General features: G+C 40.1%; 1 protein-coding gene, 1 long non-coding RNA gene and 1 pseudogene across 2 annotated transcripts in view; 1 reads left to right on the top strand and 2 right to left on the bottom strand.

Annotated features, from left to right (window-relative positions):
• LOC122887554 (arf-GAP with SH3 domain, ANK repeat and PH domain-containing protein 2-like) overlaps nucleotides 1–10,174 on the top strand; it is a 28,785-nt gene extending 18,611 nt beyond the window's left edge. The window contains 9 exon segments of the mRNA XM_044220877.1: nucleotides 14–121; nucleotides 806–1,031; nucleotides 1,034–1,075; nucleotides 2,572–2,739; nucleotides 2,854–2,917; nucleotides 4,004–4,047; nucleotides 7,277–7,431; nucleotides 7,738–7,863; nucleotides 8,952–10,174. Coding sequence (XP_044076812.1) covers nucleotides 14–121; nucleotides 806–1,031; nucleotides 1,034–1,075; nucleotides 2,572–2,739; nucleotides 2,854–2,917; nucleotides 4,004–4,047; nucleotides 7,277–7,431; nucleotides 7,738–7,863; nucleotides 8,952–9,026 — 1,008 coding nt within the window. The 3' untranslated portion in view covers nucleotides 9,027–10,174.
• Nucleotides 3,850–7,283, bottom strand: LOC122887561. Its single transcript, XR_006380566.1, has 2 exons — nucleotides 6,942–7,283; nucleotides 3,850–4,890 (listed from the first exon to the last, which is right to left on the bottom strand). It is a non-coding gene; the product is annotated as an uncharacterized LOC122887561 (long non-coding RNA).
• A 5,550-nt stretch (nucleotides 10,175–15,724) lies between the features above and the next one.
• LOC122887505 lies at nucleotides 15,725–17,484 on the bottom strand (annotated as a pseudogene).
• Nucleotides 17,485–17,512: the final 28 nt, after the last annotated feature.

The following is a 17,512-nucleotide window of genomic DNA, read 5'->3' on the forward strand; positions in this document are numbered from 1 at the left end:
TGTGTTTGTGCAGCTGCAGCAGGCCCAATCCAACCAGTTTGCCCATCACGTCCATGTGGAGTACGAGTGGAGGCTTCGTCACGACGATCTCTACGATAGCGACGATGAATTTGACGACAAGGTAACCATGGCAACTGACAGCCTGCTGATTTTTCTGCTTGATTGCTCCTTTGTTCGAGAAGAAAAATATCAAGGTCGACTGCTTTAGATTCTGGTGTTTGCTGTTGAAAACTCAGCTCTGCCATAACATTAATATTTGTTGAGGATTATTATTATTAATTATCTGCCTTTCTTAATATTTTGGAAGTAGTGGCTGAATGCACCAAGCTTGTTGTTCTAATGCAGAAGTCTCAGATCGCACAATTAATAAAGCAAAGAAGAAAATACTTGGAACATTAATTTTCATCATGACACTCAATAATGTTTATTTTAGGATGGTGACGGTGATGGTGCAGTTTTCATATTTTGTGTATTTTTATATTTGTCTTGCCTTCTTAGAGCTATTATTTAATTTCCTTCTCCTTTCTTTTTTTCTTGCCCTTCTTGTACTCAGAGTTATTGTTCTTGTTTGTTGGAGGAACTGTATTGAATTGTGTGTTATTCATCTCCATATAGTTGAGGACATATTTTATTTTGGCTTCTTTGGAGAATAACAGTGTCTATGTGCATGAAGCCTTGATTGTTTTATATATTTACTGAAATGTAGTTAAGTCCTAAACCATTTATTGCAACACTAATGCCCATAATTTTAATAATAATTTTAGTTTAGCGGTGTGACTCTCTCACTTCTCCTCTTCTGTTTCAGAACGGTCCAGTGAAGAAGGAGCGCTCCTCCTCTTCCTCGTCCTTCACCTCATCCTTCTCCTTCTCCTCCCGTCCCTTCAGCTTCAGTCAGTCCTCCTCCATCACCCCGCTCTCCTCTGGAGTACCTGGAGGAGCAGGAGGAGGTCTGCTCAGTGTGGGGAGGAGGCTCGCCATGGCTATGGATCTCCACAGCCGGCCCTCTGGCTCCGCCTCCAGCCCGCCTCCTCCTCCCCGTCGTCCCCTGCACCTCCGCTGCCTCCCAGGGTCAAAGGTGAGCTCAGATTCTGATTGTTGTGTGTTTTATTATTACATCTGCAATGTTTCCAGGCATTTCTCTGCCTTCATCTGCTGCCTGACTGGAAAAACAACACACCTTTTTTCTAGTAAAAGGCCTGTTTAAAAACATTGGAGGACGGTTGGCTATACCTGTACTATGTATCATGTGGTAAATTCAGTATAATGTATATTGCCACAGCATTAATTCCTTCTGTACAACAACGGTCATGTCGTACTCACTACGCTGCTGATATACAACTGATATATACTCTCCTTTTTAACACTAATACTGTTTTCATTCACTTATTAACTTAAATTGTTTTTAATGTCTGTTAAGCTACTGTCAGTGAAAGCCAACACTTCCTGCAGATATTTCACATTAAAAGCTTTACAGTGGCTCAAAGGGCATGATTCCTCCATTTTGGTAGGCTTTTAATGTGACACATCTGCAGGAAGTGTTGACTTTCATTGACAGTAGCTTAAAAACAGCGATAGAGATAAAAAAAATAACCCTCAAAGTAGAAAGTAATTAGTTATGCTGTTTATTGTCTCAAACACATATAATTTGCCAGCTCAAATAGACTTATAGGACATAAAAAATACTGTTGCAGCTGTGAAACATTCATGTCCCCTCAAGATTTAATCACCTGAGTTTTAATCAATCGCGATCATCAGGTCACAAATTCTATTTGTCCAATACATACCGGTTCATGACCAAATACCTGCAAAAGTGATGACGTTACCATTAGCCTCAGCTGTAGTTGGTGTTTAGTACTCATTTGCAAATGTTAGTATTTAGCTGAAAGCACAGCTGTGCTTAAGTACAGCCTCAGTCTTGTATATAATCATCCAACCAGAAGAACTCATCAGAAATAAAGGACATTTTACTAAAATCTGTAGCCCTAAAAGCATCATATAATGAGCAATAAAATGTGAAATTCACCTAGTCTTCATTCTCATAAAACAAACCAAATATTTTCTCTTCTGAGACATTTTTCAAACAGTTTCTATGGCTAGGGGTAGTGTACCTGAATGTAGATGTGCACCTGTTTGATTTGGTTAAAGGTTTGTACCAAACATAAACAGATCATCTTTACTCATACATGACAATTTGTGCTGAGTGGGTTTTTAATGAAACATCTGCAGGATGAAACTCAACACGAGTTTCAGTGATAGTAGTTTAACAGAGATTGAAACAGCAAAGTAACAACAGTGTTATTGTTAAAAAGAACGTATTTTCAGCAGAGTGGTGTACTGTTGGAATTTCTGCTGTGGAAATGCACGTTATTCTGAATTCATCAAGAAAACAGGTAAACATGGAGAAAGTGTTGATTTTGTATTAACAGCAAATTAAAACAAGCAGCAGATCAGAAAACTAGGAGGCTTAAAATATCATCAAATATACTTATAAAACAAGGGAAAATCAGAAATAAAGACCTGGTTCTGAAGACAAAAATCAATCTTCCATCTCTACTTTCTGTCGTCCTCCAGCTCCCAATGTTCCTCCTCCTCCCCCTCCTGCTGGGGTGGAGGGAGTAGGGGAGGAAGAGGAGGAAGAGGGGGAGGTTTTCTTCCCCCTGATACGAAACAGAAAGTCGACCCCTCCCCCTCACATCGCCGTCCGACACAAGAGGAGCTGCTCCGAGTCCAGCAAGCACGGTAACATCTGAGAGACACGCTGCAATTAATCTGTCAAAGTAATACTGTGTTATTAACTGTGTGTGTGTGTGTGTGTGTGTGTGTGTGTGTGTGTGTGTGTGTGTGTGTGTGTAGATTACGGGTTGCCAACCAGTCCCAGGATCTACAGCGGCCCAGACTCCTCCTTTAAGAAGTGTGTGTGAGTATCTGAGACACAATCACACTGAATTTAAACAGAAATTCACGTTTTATGACAATAAACACATCCAAGGGAACAAGGTTTCTGATTGGATCTGTAGTGGAATGATGTCACGCCGGATGGTTTCAATCAGAAACCATCCATACAACAACATGGTGGTGATCACACTGGAGGCATAAAAAGTGATTTCACGAGGAAGGTTAGATTTGATTATGTCGTGAGATGAAACAACTGTTTATGTTGTCTGCATTGTATTTATTCAGTAATGGAAGAAGTATGATAAACAGCTGAAATAGTTAGCTAAATTAAACTGTTCCAATACTTATCTAAAAGTAATGGATAAATGGTTAGAAACATCTAGTTTCTGCCATTAGTAGTACAAAGGCAAACCTGACCAAAGCAACTTAAAATTGACAGTTCAACTGAATGAAAAGAATTACTGTAACAATATCCAAGTGTGTATATATACAGTATGTATATGTATGATGGGTGGTGTTGATGAACGGGTACTTGAAATCATCTGATATGGCGGTGCGGTGTACATCTGGGGGGAAAAACGTTTGGGAACCACTGTGTTAGAGGACATCCTGGTCACAAAAAAACTGGCTACATCTTGTGTATAATTATGTACAGGTTTGTGCGGAGACTGGCAATATCTAAGACAGTTCCTTCAACCTGTTGAAACCCAGTTTTCTTATTCAATTTCTCCTAAATAAGTTTGTCTATATGTCTGGCTGGATTTTGATGAAATGTGTCTAAAATGATGCAGCAGATGTAAAATATTTCCATTTGATGGAAAGGTTGAGCCATAAAAAACATCTTGTTTGAATATTTCACTCAGTGGAAACATCACAGAGCTTCGATGAAGAGCTGGAACAACATGATACACAAAATGTTTTTCCACTGAATTTAAATGAACAGAAGAAGACATGTAAGGTTAAAGTCAGGAGTTTATTCTTATCAGTGAATGCTGAAGCTGAAACAGCTGAACCGAGAGGCTGTACAGACCTCTAGTGGACTGGATCTGAATAACGCATCAGATAATAAACCTGTCTCCCCTCTCGCTCTGTCTGTCTGTCTCTCCAGTCCATCTTCTCCTCTGAGCTCGCTGGCTGAACGACCAGACAGAGGTACATCCTGTCCAGAAACTTCCAGCGTCTTCCTCTCACATCCACGTCTGTTTTATCTGTCTGGGGTCTGATGGATCTATCATGTGTAACTGTATAAAAATGGTAGCTCACTGTTGAGGCCCAGGACCTTTAACCGGTGGAGGAGGAATTTCAGGGAGCCGATAAAGTTAGATTATAAATTCTAGTTTTTAATCCAATACTTTAAACAGATTAGTTTACATTTTCATATATGATATCATTGTATTTTGTTTGCTGTCGTTTTAATACTTTATTGTAGAGCTGCGGCGATTTAGTCGGGCAAGAGAAAATTAAATGCCAGCTATTTTGATAGTCTATAAATCGTTTAAGTAATTTTTCAAACAAGAATGTCAAATATTTGATGGTTCAAGCTTCTCCGATGTGGGAATTAGCTGATTTTCCTGGTTCTACATTATAGTAAACAGACAAAAGCTCACCTTGGGAAACTGTGGTGAACATTTTTTACTCTTTTCTGGCATTTTATAGACCAAGCAATTAATCGATTTAATTGAAAGACAATATGCAGATTAATCGATAATGGAAATAATTTTTGGTTGCCCCACTTTAGTTCAAAAGTGCAAGTTTTATTTCCATTTGCTTCTACTGCATAATTTTTGCACTCATCCAATATTCTTTGTATTCCTCTTTGCTTCTTTTGTTTTAAAGTAAATATATATTGCTTTATATAAAATGTAGAAAACTTATCACAAATATTTAAAAAGAAATCTAAATCTGCTAAGGTATTATTAAAAAGAAAACTGCTCAAAAATTATTAAATTAAAAATAATGAATTAAATAAATACTTTAATTAATGAAATGGCCAACCTCTCAATTTGATTGATCATCTGTATCAACGTATAAACATTGAATCTTTAGGCTCAAGTGCTTGCTTAAGTTTATAACTGATTTGCCACAGCTTCTCCACCTGTCTGATTTATGATCTGATATGGTAAATTATAATTGTATTTATGGCCTGATTAAAAATAAATATATAAATATATTTTTAAAAAAGTTAGAAATCTTATATACTTTGGCTGCCTTCCAATCAAATGATGAGCGAGAAATGTCTTTGCAAATCCAGCTGCCTTTGATACATGAGCTGCATATCCCTTAAAGTAACTTTATATTTAAATATTTACATTCATTTTTCTGTCTCTCTCTCTTCTCTGAGGTTTTCGGAGGGCGGACAGTGACAGTAGCTCCTCCCACTTCCTGCACCCTGCCAGTAAAGCACCGCCCAACGGGTCTCCCACCAATCATCGCTCTCAGAGCTTTGAGAGTAACAGAAGAGGCCCCGCCCCCAGCGCTTCCTCGCAGATCATTGGTGAGCTCTTCAAAACCTTTAACTCCCTAGCAACCACCTAGAATCACCTTAGAAACCACATAACAACACTCCAGCAGCACCTTAGCAACTCTTCTCAAAAGCTTAGCAACCCCATATGAACACATAGTAACCACCTACTGATGCCTTAACAACCATGTGTAGCAACTATATAAATCTTAGTTACATTTGCTTTGACAGTGAGCATATTTTTCAGAAGCGTAACCCTTTTTCTAATAATTATTAATATTGATTAAAATAACTATTAGTAGGAACGTTTTAAGTATTATTTGCTTATGTCCATCAGCCTCGGGTGCGACGAGGCCGTCGGGTTGAGGCGCTGCACGACTGCCAGGCCGACCACCACGATGAGCTGAGCTTCTCCGAGGAGAGGTGCTGGTGGTCCTGGGACAGGAGGACAGTGATTGGTGGGTACGTATCATCATCCTGCACTCTGATTGGTGCTCTGGAGAAACTATTGCAAAGCGGCCTCAGCTGTCCTCCGAGCTGTTGAGCCGTGCCTGTTTGTTCATGTTCACCTGACTCTTTAAACCTCAGTGTTCATTTTGTTAACGAAAACTGTGACAATAAATATTCAACCACTTTTTTTCATGACAAACACGAGACTTATACTGAATTAAAAAGTAACCTTTGAAAACAAAAACTATGATGAAATATTACAATTGTCGTCAAAGAATAAAATTTAACAATTTGAAAGATTTGAAGTAATTACTGTTTTAAAGAGAGACTTATTCAGCAACCTTCATAAATCTGCAGAATCACACACTGTAGCTCCTAATTTGGTAAAAGTTATCCTCCGCCGCCCAAAATGATCTGTCCTTCAGAGCCTGTTTCACCTGTTGCACTAATATACGCCATCTTGTATTTCACTATAGCTGTCTTTGCCAGTAATGTTAGCTAACGTTACCGGTTCTTGGAAGGAAAAAGTATTTATGGACTAAATGCATTCACAATAAATACCACTGGCCTTTATAAAAAGGTAAGCTAATGTGACGTTGTCAAGGGCTGTCTTTCATGTTGCTATCTGTGGGAATGAATGCAGGATTAATGTTGGCAGTCAACCATCTAAATCTTCCTCTTGATGTTCACTAGAGGAAGATTACTGTGTATTAATGTTATCAGGCGTTTTAGCTGTTCATCTCAAGCTAAACTCAGACAGTGAACACTGTCTGTGGACTATTAAACAGTCTGTACAGGTAAACAGTGCTTTTCCCACTAGCCTCCAGTAGACAATAACCTGTAACCATGGTAACTGTACACAACAAAGATGGCGGCAGCTGTGGCCTCAGAGTGCTCAGGAAAAAAATGCATACAAATTAAAAATTGCACCACAAAAATGAGATGACCAAAATGTGACTAAAACTAATATATATTAGTATATAAAATCAAATCAAAATCCAGTTCAAGTTTATCTAAATGTACAGTACATATATAAATTTAAATATGTGTGTGTGTGTGTGTGTGTGTGTGTGTGCGCAGCATGGTTACATAGAGGACGAACCGGACCGGAGAGGTTTGTTTTGAAATGGCCAACCTCTCAATTTGATTGATCATCTGTATCAACGTATAAACATTGAATCTTTAGGCTCAAGTGCTTGCTTAAGTTTATAACTGATTTGCCACAGCACCTGTCTGATTTATGATCTGATATGGTAAATTATAATTGTATTTATGGCCTGATTAAAAATAAATATATATATTTAAAAAAAAGTTATAAATCTTATATACTTTGGCTGCCTTCCAATCAAATGATGAGCGAGAAATGTCTGTGCAAATCCAGCTGCCTTTGATACATGAGCTACATATTCCTTAAAGTAACTTTATATTTAAATATTTACATAAATTTTTCTGTCTCTCTCTCTCTCTGAGGTTTTCGGAGGGCAGACAGTGACAGTAGCTCCTCCCACTTCCTGCACCCTGCCAGTAAAGCACCGCCCAACGGGTCTCCCACCAATCATCGCTCTCAGAGCTTTGAGAGTAACAGAAGAGGCCCCGCCCCCCAGCTGCTTCCTCGCAGATCATTGGTGAGCTCTTCAAAAACCTTTAACTCCCTAGCAACCACCTAGAATCACCTTAGAAACCACATAACAACACTCCAGCAGCACCTTAGCAACTCTTCTCAAAAGCCTAGCAACCCCATATGAACACATAGTAACCACCTACTGATGCCTTAACAACCATGTGTAGCAACTATATAAATCTTAGTTACATTTGCTTTGACAGTGAGCATATTTTTTCAGAAACGTAACCCTTTTTCTAATAATTATTAATATTGATTAAAATAACTATTAGTAGGAACGTTTTCAGTATTATTTGCTTATGTCCATCAGCCTCGGGGTGCGACGAGCCGTCGGGTTGAGGCGCTGTACGACTGCCAGGCCGACCACCACGATGAGCTGAGCTTCTCCGAGGGAGAGGTGCTGGTGGTCCTGGGACAGGAGGACAGTGATTGGTGGGTACGTATCATCATCCTGCACTCTGATTGGTGCTCTGGAGAAACTATTGCAAAGCGGCCTCAGCTGTCCTCCGAGCTGTTGAGCCGTGCCTGTTTGTTCATGTTCACCTGACTCTTTAAACCTCAGTGTTCATTTTGTTAACGAAAACTGTGACAATAAATATTCAACCACTTTTTTTCATGACAAACACGAGACTTATACTGAATAAAAAGTAACCTTTGAAAACAAAAACTATGATGAAATATATTACAATTGTCGTCAAAGAATAAAATTTAACAATTTGAAAGATTTGAAGTAATTACTGTTTTAAAGAGAGACTTATTCAGCAACCTTCATAAATCTGCAGAATCACACACTGTAGCTCCTAATTTGGTAAGTTATCCTCCGCCGCCCAAAATGATCTGTCCTTCAGAGCCTGTTTCACCTGTTGCACTAATATACGGCATCTTGTATTTCACTATAGCTGTCTTTGCCAGTAATGTTAGCTAACGTTACCGGTTCTTGGAAGGAAAAAGTATTTATGGACTAAATGCATTCACAATAAATACCACTGGCCTTTATAAAAAGGTAAGCTAATGTGACGTTGTCAAGGGCTGTCTTTCATGTTGCTATCTGTGGGAATGAATGCAGGATTAATGTTGGCAGTCAACCATCTAAATCTTCCTCTTGATGTTCACTAGAGGAAGATTACTGTGTATTAATGTTATCAGGCGTTTTAGCTGTTCATCTCAAGCTAAACTCAGACAGTGAACACTGTCTGTGGACTATTAAACAGTCTGTACAGGTAAGCAGTGCTTTTCCCACTAGCCTCCAGTAGACAATAACCTGTAACCATGGTAACTGTACACAACAAAGATGGCGGCAGCTGTGGCCTCAGAGTGCTCAGGAAAAAAAATGCATACAAATTAAAAATTGCACCACAAAAATGAGACAAAGCTAACAATAATCAAATGACCAAAATGTGACTAAAACTAATATATATTAGTATATAAAATCAAATCAAAATCCAGTTCAAGTTTATCTAAATGTACAGTACATATATAAATTTAAATATGTGTGTGTGTGTGTGTGTGTGTGTGTGTGCGCAGCATGGTTACATAGAGGACGAACCGGACCGGAGAGGTTTGTTTCCGTCCTCCTTCGTCCAGCTGCTCTCAGACTGACATGAACCTGGACTGGACCAGACCAGGACTGGTGCAGACCCTGGACCAGTACAGATCCAGACCACATCACTCTGGCCTGGAGAACCAGAACCTGGAGCTCAGGAGAACCAAAACCAGAACCAAACTAGATCAGTACTGAGCAGCAGAAGCTGAACCCCTGATCTGCGATGGACCAGGTCAGACTTTCAGGTTTTTGTCCTACTCACCTCCCGGGACTGGACTGATCTGGTCCTGACCAGCTCCAGCATCATGTGAGTTCAACATGATCATGGTCCAGCCACAGTTCCAGTAGTCGGCAATGTTGTCATAGCAACCAGGGTTTCTTGTACTTTCTGTTACCATGGAAATGTTATAGATGACCTTTCAGTGAAGATCTTCATGTGGTTCGGGTCATGTGATAATGTTGCCATAGAGACAGCCTCGTACACACTGATCAGCGATGATTCATGGCTGATGTTGACAATACTTTTATTTATTTATTTAAAATTTTAAATATTTTAAGCGCACAGGTCACTTCAAAATAAAACAATCCACTGGACTTTTATTTTGAAGTTCAACTGAACAACTTTTTTCTGTTCTAATTTATTCTAATGTATTTAATGTAAATGATCCTGTGGAGACGCCACCACACAAGCCGCTTCTGTCCCATTTCAGGCTCCGCCTCCATGGAGGGGCGGGGCTTACAGGGTCCAACACGTGACCAGAGCACAAAGGATTGTGGGATACCGAAGACCAAAGGATAAATACCAGTTGTCTGCTCTAAATTCAGGTGACAACAGTCGGTCTGAGCCTGAAATGGGACACAGCTGATGCTTCCAGCTGCCTTCGATGTCACAAGATATCACAACGCCTCAGTGAGTAAGTACGGCAGCAAATTGCTGCCGCTGTTACAAAAATATATTTGCTCAGTTTCTCGTTAAAATGAGAGCATTTTCACATTATAATACGATATTTTTCATGCTATGGTGACATTTTTATGTTATCACTACGTACCAAATAATTCTGTTTTAACAATAGACTTTTATATAACTTAGTTACATTCCACTACTGGTGATTATTAATTATTGAGTACATTTACCCAAGTACTGTACTAAAGTGCAAATTTGAGGTACTTTTACTTTACTTGAGTATTTCCATTTTATGCAACTTTATACTTATATATTATTTATACTTTATACAATTATTCATACCGTTCCTGTCCAGTGAAAACCATGTATCTCCAAATTTGGTGATTTTGAATGTTTCTGTTAAACTGAAGTTTTTCCTTTTATGGATTGAGAAAATTCTCCTACTTCTTAAGCTAAATAAACTATTTAAACCCCCCTTGGATCATCACCAAAATTAATCCTCACAAAGCTGAAAACGATTGTTTTTCTGAGCTCATGAAAACTTTTTAGAGACACGTAGTTCTCACAGGACAGCAACGCTACAAACACATGATGATCTTATAGAATATGATGCATTGTTGTAGATTAAACTACCCAACAATATATAAAGTAGTTCAAATGAGCTCGACCTTAAACATCTACAGCAGTAAAATGCTTCCTACATGAAACTGCTCACAATAAGGTCTGTGGATCATCTTGAGTAACCAGGTCATGATTTCTGGAAAAGAAGTTGCTGTTGAGTTTTTCAAATGTATTTTTTTGGCGCTTTGAGCACAAGCCGAGTGGCATATAGTCCCATTATATTAAAATTTCAGAAATCTCTACGGCCGATATCTCCAAAACTCGACAACGCACACCAAAACAATCTAGATGGATAAATATCACTACAGGTAAGAGGAAAAATATGTACTTTTGATTAAATGATCTGAATACGTCTTGGACCACTGCTTATGAATCTCGTTAAAGCAAGAAATGTTTGTTATAGCAACAGACGAACTTCGCATATTGTAACAAGAAAAGTTTAATGATAGAACAAGATAAATTCATGTTGTAATAAAAAAAAACTTGTTGAAACGGAATTATTTGGTATCTAGTAATAACGAGAAAACAACATGACTTATAACATCTGGAAACTGAGCTGAATCTTGTTATCATGGTGGCAGCAGTGCGCCATGAGAACTTTTATACATCGTTATACAATTTCTCAGCAGAATGTTTCTCATCTGGGTTTGATTGTGTCAACTTTTACCTCCAGAGTTTTTGATAGAAAAAAAAAAAACTTTAAAATTTTGTTTAATATTTTTATTTCATTCAAAGTGACAGCGGTGGGTTTATGTTTTCAAATAACACTAATGGATGATCAAGTTGTTTGTTTGACCTAAGACAAAAAAATGTCTGTTTCATTTAACACAGTTTAAACATGATGAGCAATCATAACTGACATCTTGTTTGGTCAGTGGATGTCGCTTTGTTCTAAAACTACAGATCATAAACAGTCGCTTGTGGTGGAGTTACCAGCAGCTGAGTGGTTGATTTGATTTAATCAGCATTTAAGGGCAATCCTGATGGAAATAATCTCTGAATTTCCAGACTGCAGGGAATCTAATAAGCACAATTTTGGAATTATAAACACAACAAACATTTTTTTTCAGTGTGAGGAAGTAAATCTTCTTACTATAACTGCAAATTCCAAAATCTTGCATCCAGCTCAGCACTCCAGAGGGCTGCTGCTCTGTCATTTAGTGGCTGAACGTTCCTCGTGAAGTGGATACTTTCCCAGGTTACCAGCAAAAGGTTTCCTGGAGAAGTCAACAAAGTGTTAAAGCTCAGCAGTGAACAAAAAAAAAAAAAAAAAAAACAAACTAGAAAAACAAGCAGCAGATGTTTCAGATTAAACCGCAGCTTCTGATGACTCAGCAGTCGAGTTTTAAGAGACCGTGCAACTTGTTCCAGAGAAACAGGGTTAAACTCTAAACTGCAGCCGAGCTAACGACAGAGCAACAGCCTCCAGATCATGATTCAGCATTTATGATTTATAGGGGCCTCAGTCTGCTTCCAACAAAGTGCTTGTAGGATCACCTAACAGCATCTGAAACCTCCCTTTCCAAAAGCTGCATCTGACAAATTTTGTCATTTTGAGGAGAGACTGACTTAAAGTGTGCTGCGTTGGCCCCATTTGTATGATTTATGGCACTGGGACTACAAAGACACAGAGTTATTGGCCGGAGTTCTGGGAGGCGGTGAGATGTAGCCAGAAGAAGTCTATGATGGAAAGCTTTTCACTCTGCCTTCTACTGTGGCTGTTGGGAAAAAAACTATAAACACTTTTACCTTCCCGGCCCTTAGATGTTGTACCAGCAAGTTTGTTTGAAGCAGACGGAGCTCTTTACTGAGCGATTTCACACTGGCAGATTAGTCTGAATCTGGAAACCAATATCAACAGTTTTCCCGATCCCATTTAATCTGTAAATATGTTACTTTTTCCCTTCCAAGAACCAATAACGTCAACATTACCGGCACAGGCACGTCACTGAAATACAAGATGCTGCTTACTAGTGAAACAGGTCAAGCAGCTAAATCAGCTTCTGAAGAACTGAACACTTTGGACAGCAGAGGATAACTTTTACCTAAGTTAGGAGCTACAGTGTGTGATATCTTTCTTGAAAACAAAATCTATGACAAAAAACTCATTACCTTTTCACATAATGAAAATGTGGCGAAAACCAATTAGAAAGTGACCTTTGAGAACAAAAACTTTGAAATGTGTTAGTTTTCCTTGACGCATAAAAACTCAATTATAATGTGAAAGATGGACGAATGAACTAACTGCAGCTTGTTGATGCGTAGCGAAAATAAAAAGCACACACAAGGAACACAGGAATAACTATTACGCAAAACACAAAAGCGCAGCAGAAAAATTATAAGCGCTCTAAGAAGGACGATCAAGCTCAGATTCAGACTAACTCAGTGTGAAAACGTCCTGATACTCCTGATTGTGTAAACGAAGTCACAAACATTCAGACGACTGACTGACAAAAAGCACAGTTTTTGTACATTCACAGTACAGGTGTCACAGCCCTCTGTACCCTGTCATCTACCTTTAACAGGAAGTCCAGCAGACTGACTCATGTGCTACCTGCTGGACTGGTCAGTCTCTCTTCATTCAAATGGTTGGTTATTTTTGGTTGGACTTTACAGTTTTTTTAAAGTACATTGCACTACATCTTCGACTCATCCATGCACCACACATACCACTCCTGTTTTTGACAGGTTTCTTATATATAATACACAGATCCAAGTTTTGGATGTTTATCTGACATCACCCAAGTTGCCAGATCGTCTATGAAACACAATCTACATACAATTTCAACCCATCTGTTACCGCAACCTGGCAACCCACAAGCCGAGCCAAAGGGCGTGTGCACAGCTGCTCTGTGCACAGGCCAGGCAGACCGGCCATTGGCAGGGCCCGTATTTTGAAACCTAAATATTGGCAGGTATGCACTGGTTACTGATTGTTTGTTTGACTTTGTCCTTGTTCAGTTTTGTTTAATAAATCTTTAGTTAAAAGTCGTGCACAGTCTCTTCGTCTTTGTCTTAAGTTATGTTAGTTTGACTTAACCACTTACCATTAACTTTGTCAGCTACTGGAGCTGAAAAACTAGTCCTTTAAAAACATCAAATACTAATAAAATGTTCCTGCTTTGGACAGTCAGTGAAATTAGCGGAAAATCTGCAGACTGTTCGTGGAACCAAGTGGCAACCTCTGCAGCTAAAAAATGCAGCCAAAAACTGCCGTTCCTTGAATGGCCACTTGAGGCTGGCTCCAAAAGTGAGTCAGTCCCCATAGAGTCCCATGTTAAAATGCCCAACTTTACAGCAGAAATGTTTACAGTCTGGCACAAAAACCGGTTTTGGTCTCTATAGCTAATTTCCCCATTCATGACAATTGTACAGGGGGGTGAACTCAGCTGTTTGAATTATATTAAGGCTTAAAGAAATGCATAATTAAGGACGTGGCCGCTTTGAGTGACAGGTGGAGGTTGGTTCCCTTTCAACCATTAGGTGGTTTCATCAATGAGGCTTCATTTGGCATGCCTAAGTTTCACCTCTTTTATGGAAGCGAATAAGTGTCATTAATATTTTGAGCTAGTGAAATGATGTTGACTAATAATTTCATAGCCCGTGCACGTGAAAAATTGCATGCACCTATCTGAATGTGTGAATTAGCAAACCACCTTTTTCCGGTCAAGAACCATGGCCTCAGATTTGGAAGAGCTGATTCTCATCCCAGCTGCTTCACACTCGGCTGCAAACCGCCCCAGTGCATGCTGCAGGTCCTGGTTTGAAGAAGCCATCAGAACGACATCATCTGCAAACAGCAGAGATGAGATCCTGTGGTTCCCAAACCGGACACCCTCCGGCCCCTGACTGCGCCTAGAAATTCTGTCCATATAAATTATGAACAGAACCGGTGACAAAGGGCAGCCCTGGCGGAGTCCAACATGCACCGGGAACAGGTCTGACTTACTGCCGGCAATGCGAACACAGCTCCTGCTCCGGTTATACAGGGACCGGACAGCCCTTAGCAAAGGGCCCCGGACCCCATACTCCCAGAGCACTCCCCACAAAGCGCCCGGGGCACACGGTCGAATGCCTTCTCCAGATCCACAAAGCACATGTGGACTGGTTGGGTAAACTCCCATGAACCCTCGAGCACCCGATGGAGAGTATAGAGCTGGTCCAGTGTTCCACGATCGGGGACGAAAACCACTCTGCTCCTCCTGAATCCGAGGTTCGACTATCGGACGAATTCTCCTCTCCAGTACCCTGGAATAGACCTTACCGGGAGGCTGAGCAGTGTGATCCTCTGTGATTGGAACACACCCTCCGGTCCCCCTTCTTATACAGAGGGACCACCACCCCGGTCTGCCAGTCCAGAGGCACTGTCCCAGACACGCCTGAGCGATGTTGCAGAGACGTGTCAGCCAAGACAGTCCCACAACATCCAGAGACTTAAGATACTCAGGACGGATCTCATCCACCCCCTCAAGCCTTGCCACCAAGGAGCTTTGTGTCTGAATTTGTAAAAAAAAAAAAAAAAAATTATTATATATATATATATATATATATATATATATATATATATATATATATATATATATATATATACTTTATATATATATATATATATATATATATATTATAAAAAAATAATCTCACATTTTTTGGCTTAGTCGGGGACTGCCAAGGTGGCAACAGCCGGAGCCGCCCACTTTGAGCTTCAGAAACCTATGGGCGATGTCACGGACACTACGTCCACGTTTTATACAATTATGGAATACATGGAGAAACTCAAACACAGGCTGGGATCCTCACACAGGCGCCTCCCACTCACAGCCTCCAAAAATGCAGACGTGAAAAAAGTGTAAACACTTTTGTTGTCCTGTTTCCAGTTCAAGTCTGTCAGGACATAAACATCCTCCGGAGGACGGTCATCAGGACGGTTTGCGTTAAGATTCAGTTAGAATAAATGGATGGATTATTAATGATATAAAATACAAAACGTCTTGTAACGTGGTTGGACAAAGCAACAATATGGCCTCTTTGTGCCATTTTGTCTTCAAGGCAAAGTGCTTTAATTAAAAAGAGGTTATCCCTCTATAATGTCTATAAAATCCATTTAAAAAAAAGATATAAAAAGTCTGTGGTTGTTTCCTGCTCAGAGCAAAACTTGTGTGGTCGATCCTCGCAGTCGCAAACGGCAGGAACAGTGGAGGGTCTCGAAAAAAAAAAAAGTTGAGCTGGAACTCATTTAAACCAGCAGGAGTCTGCACAGGGAGGATATCTGAGCCCCACCCAACAGGGGGAGGTGGCATGTTTAGCTCCTCCCACCCCAAGGGCTCCATCCACAGGTAATCCAGGTTTGTAAAAATGTCTCTTCCCAACAGCGGCTTCAATCCAGCATGCCTGGATGTCTGACTCAAGGCAGATGATTGACTTACAAAGAAGTACACAGGTCTGATTTCTGTCCAGATCTCCTAAAACCTGAACACAGACAGGAAAGCCAAATCTGGCAGCCATGCTTACCTGGTCACAGGTGTGCAGAGCGAAGATGATGGCAAGCATGCCGTGGACGGTAGCTGACCCTGATGCTCAGTCCAACGATCATAAACATACTTAAAGAACACCGGGTTCACCACCAGAACCTACACCCACACACACACACACACACACACACACACACACACACAGTGTTACCATCAGAACATGTTTAATGTGTTAGTGTTCATTGGCTCTCTTGCAGTTTTCACATATTTGCGCTGTGAAGTCTTTTCATAAGCACTTGATAAACACCTGCAGTTTGATTAAATAAGTACTAATAAATGGGGGGTTTAAAAAAAAAAGTATGTGAACTGAAATGAACTTTTTATAAACCTCCAGAATCATCTGAAGTTTTTATCTGCTTGTGTTAAGGGTACAATGTTTGATACACCCAAATAAATCAATGTATCATACATTAGTCAAATTTACACATTACACCTTTTAATGAGTCGATGCAAACATATCAAAACGAAAACTAAAACTAGACTGCAACTTAAGAGCAGAAGTCAAAACTTTCTCAAAAAACAAACAACAATTGTGCCGAGGCAGTAAAAACTGAGGCAGACTGAGGCTGAGAGCTGTAATAAACAGACTGTAAACACAGACCACGATGGAGCATTTATTTTACCTTGTCTTTATCAGCCTCCACTCTTTCTTTAACCCTCATGTAGGTCCTGAACACACACAGAGAGAACTATTGGTCAAAATATACTTCATGTATTGCATATTAGAATGTACAGTATTAGTCTAATACAATAGTCCTGCAACAAATCCTACCTTCATGAAGGTTACAATATGTTGATTCAACTGTGTGATTATTTTGGAGGCTGCAGTTTGTGGTGCTGTTGAACTGTATTAAGTTATACTGACAGGTGTTTCTATTATTTTGTATATCAATGGCTAAACAGCAGAAACACTCTGTATCACCTCCCTGAATCAACCTTCTCCTAATACCTAATAAACTGGGCAACTATAAATGTCTATTATCTAGATTTTGAGTATATATTTCAGACATTTTGACTTTGCCGGGTGGACAGCGCGCTGGTCAGCCACTCCAGGTCTCTCAGTTTGAACGGCAGCAGGACAAGGCTGACGCCGATCAACGCCCCACCGCGCCTCCGGGGTACAGGAAGTGATGCGTAGTCCGATTCCCAACATCTTTCTCAAATCCTCGAGTCACCGCTTTGTTCATCCTGTGGAGGAGAAAGGTGAGGAAGATGAGGAGGAGTAACGATGAGGAGGAGGGTAAGACTTGTGTGTTTGTGGACATACGTGCACCGGATTACGGAGTCGTGGGAGTTGATCAGGTTGCCATACCCTGACCGCTGTAGGTTGCCAGAGTTGCCGACCACCGCACAACCACGGCAACGGGAGGAGGGGCCTGAAGTCCACAGTGGGCGGGAAATGACCTGGAACATCTTTGACATCACTTCTTCTAGAGTCTGGTCGTTACTGGACCGCTGAAGACCCTATGGAGAGGTAGAGAATAACGAT

The sequence above is a fragment of the Siniperca chuatsi genome, linkage group LG2 (genome assembly GCF_020085105.1).
Source record: "Siniperca chuatsi isolate FFG_IHB_CAS linkage group LG2, ASM2008510v1, whole genome shotgun sequence".
Lineage (NCBI taxonomy): Eukaryota > Metazoa > Chordata > Actinopteri > Centrarchiformes > Sinipercidae > Siniperca > Siniperca chuatsi.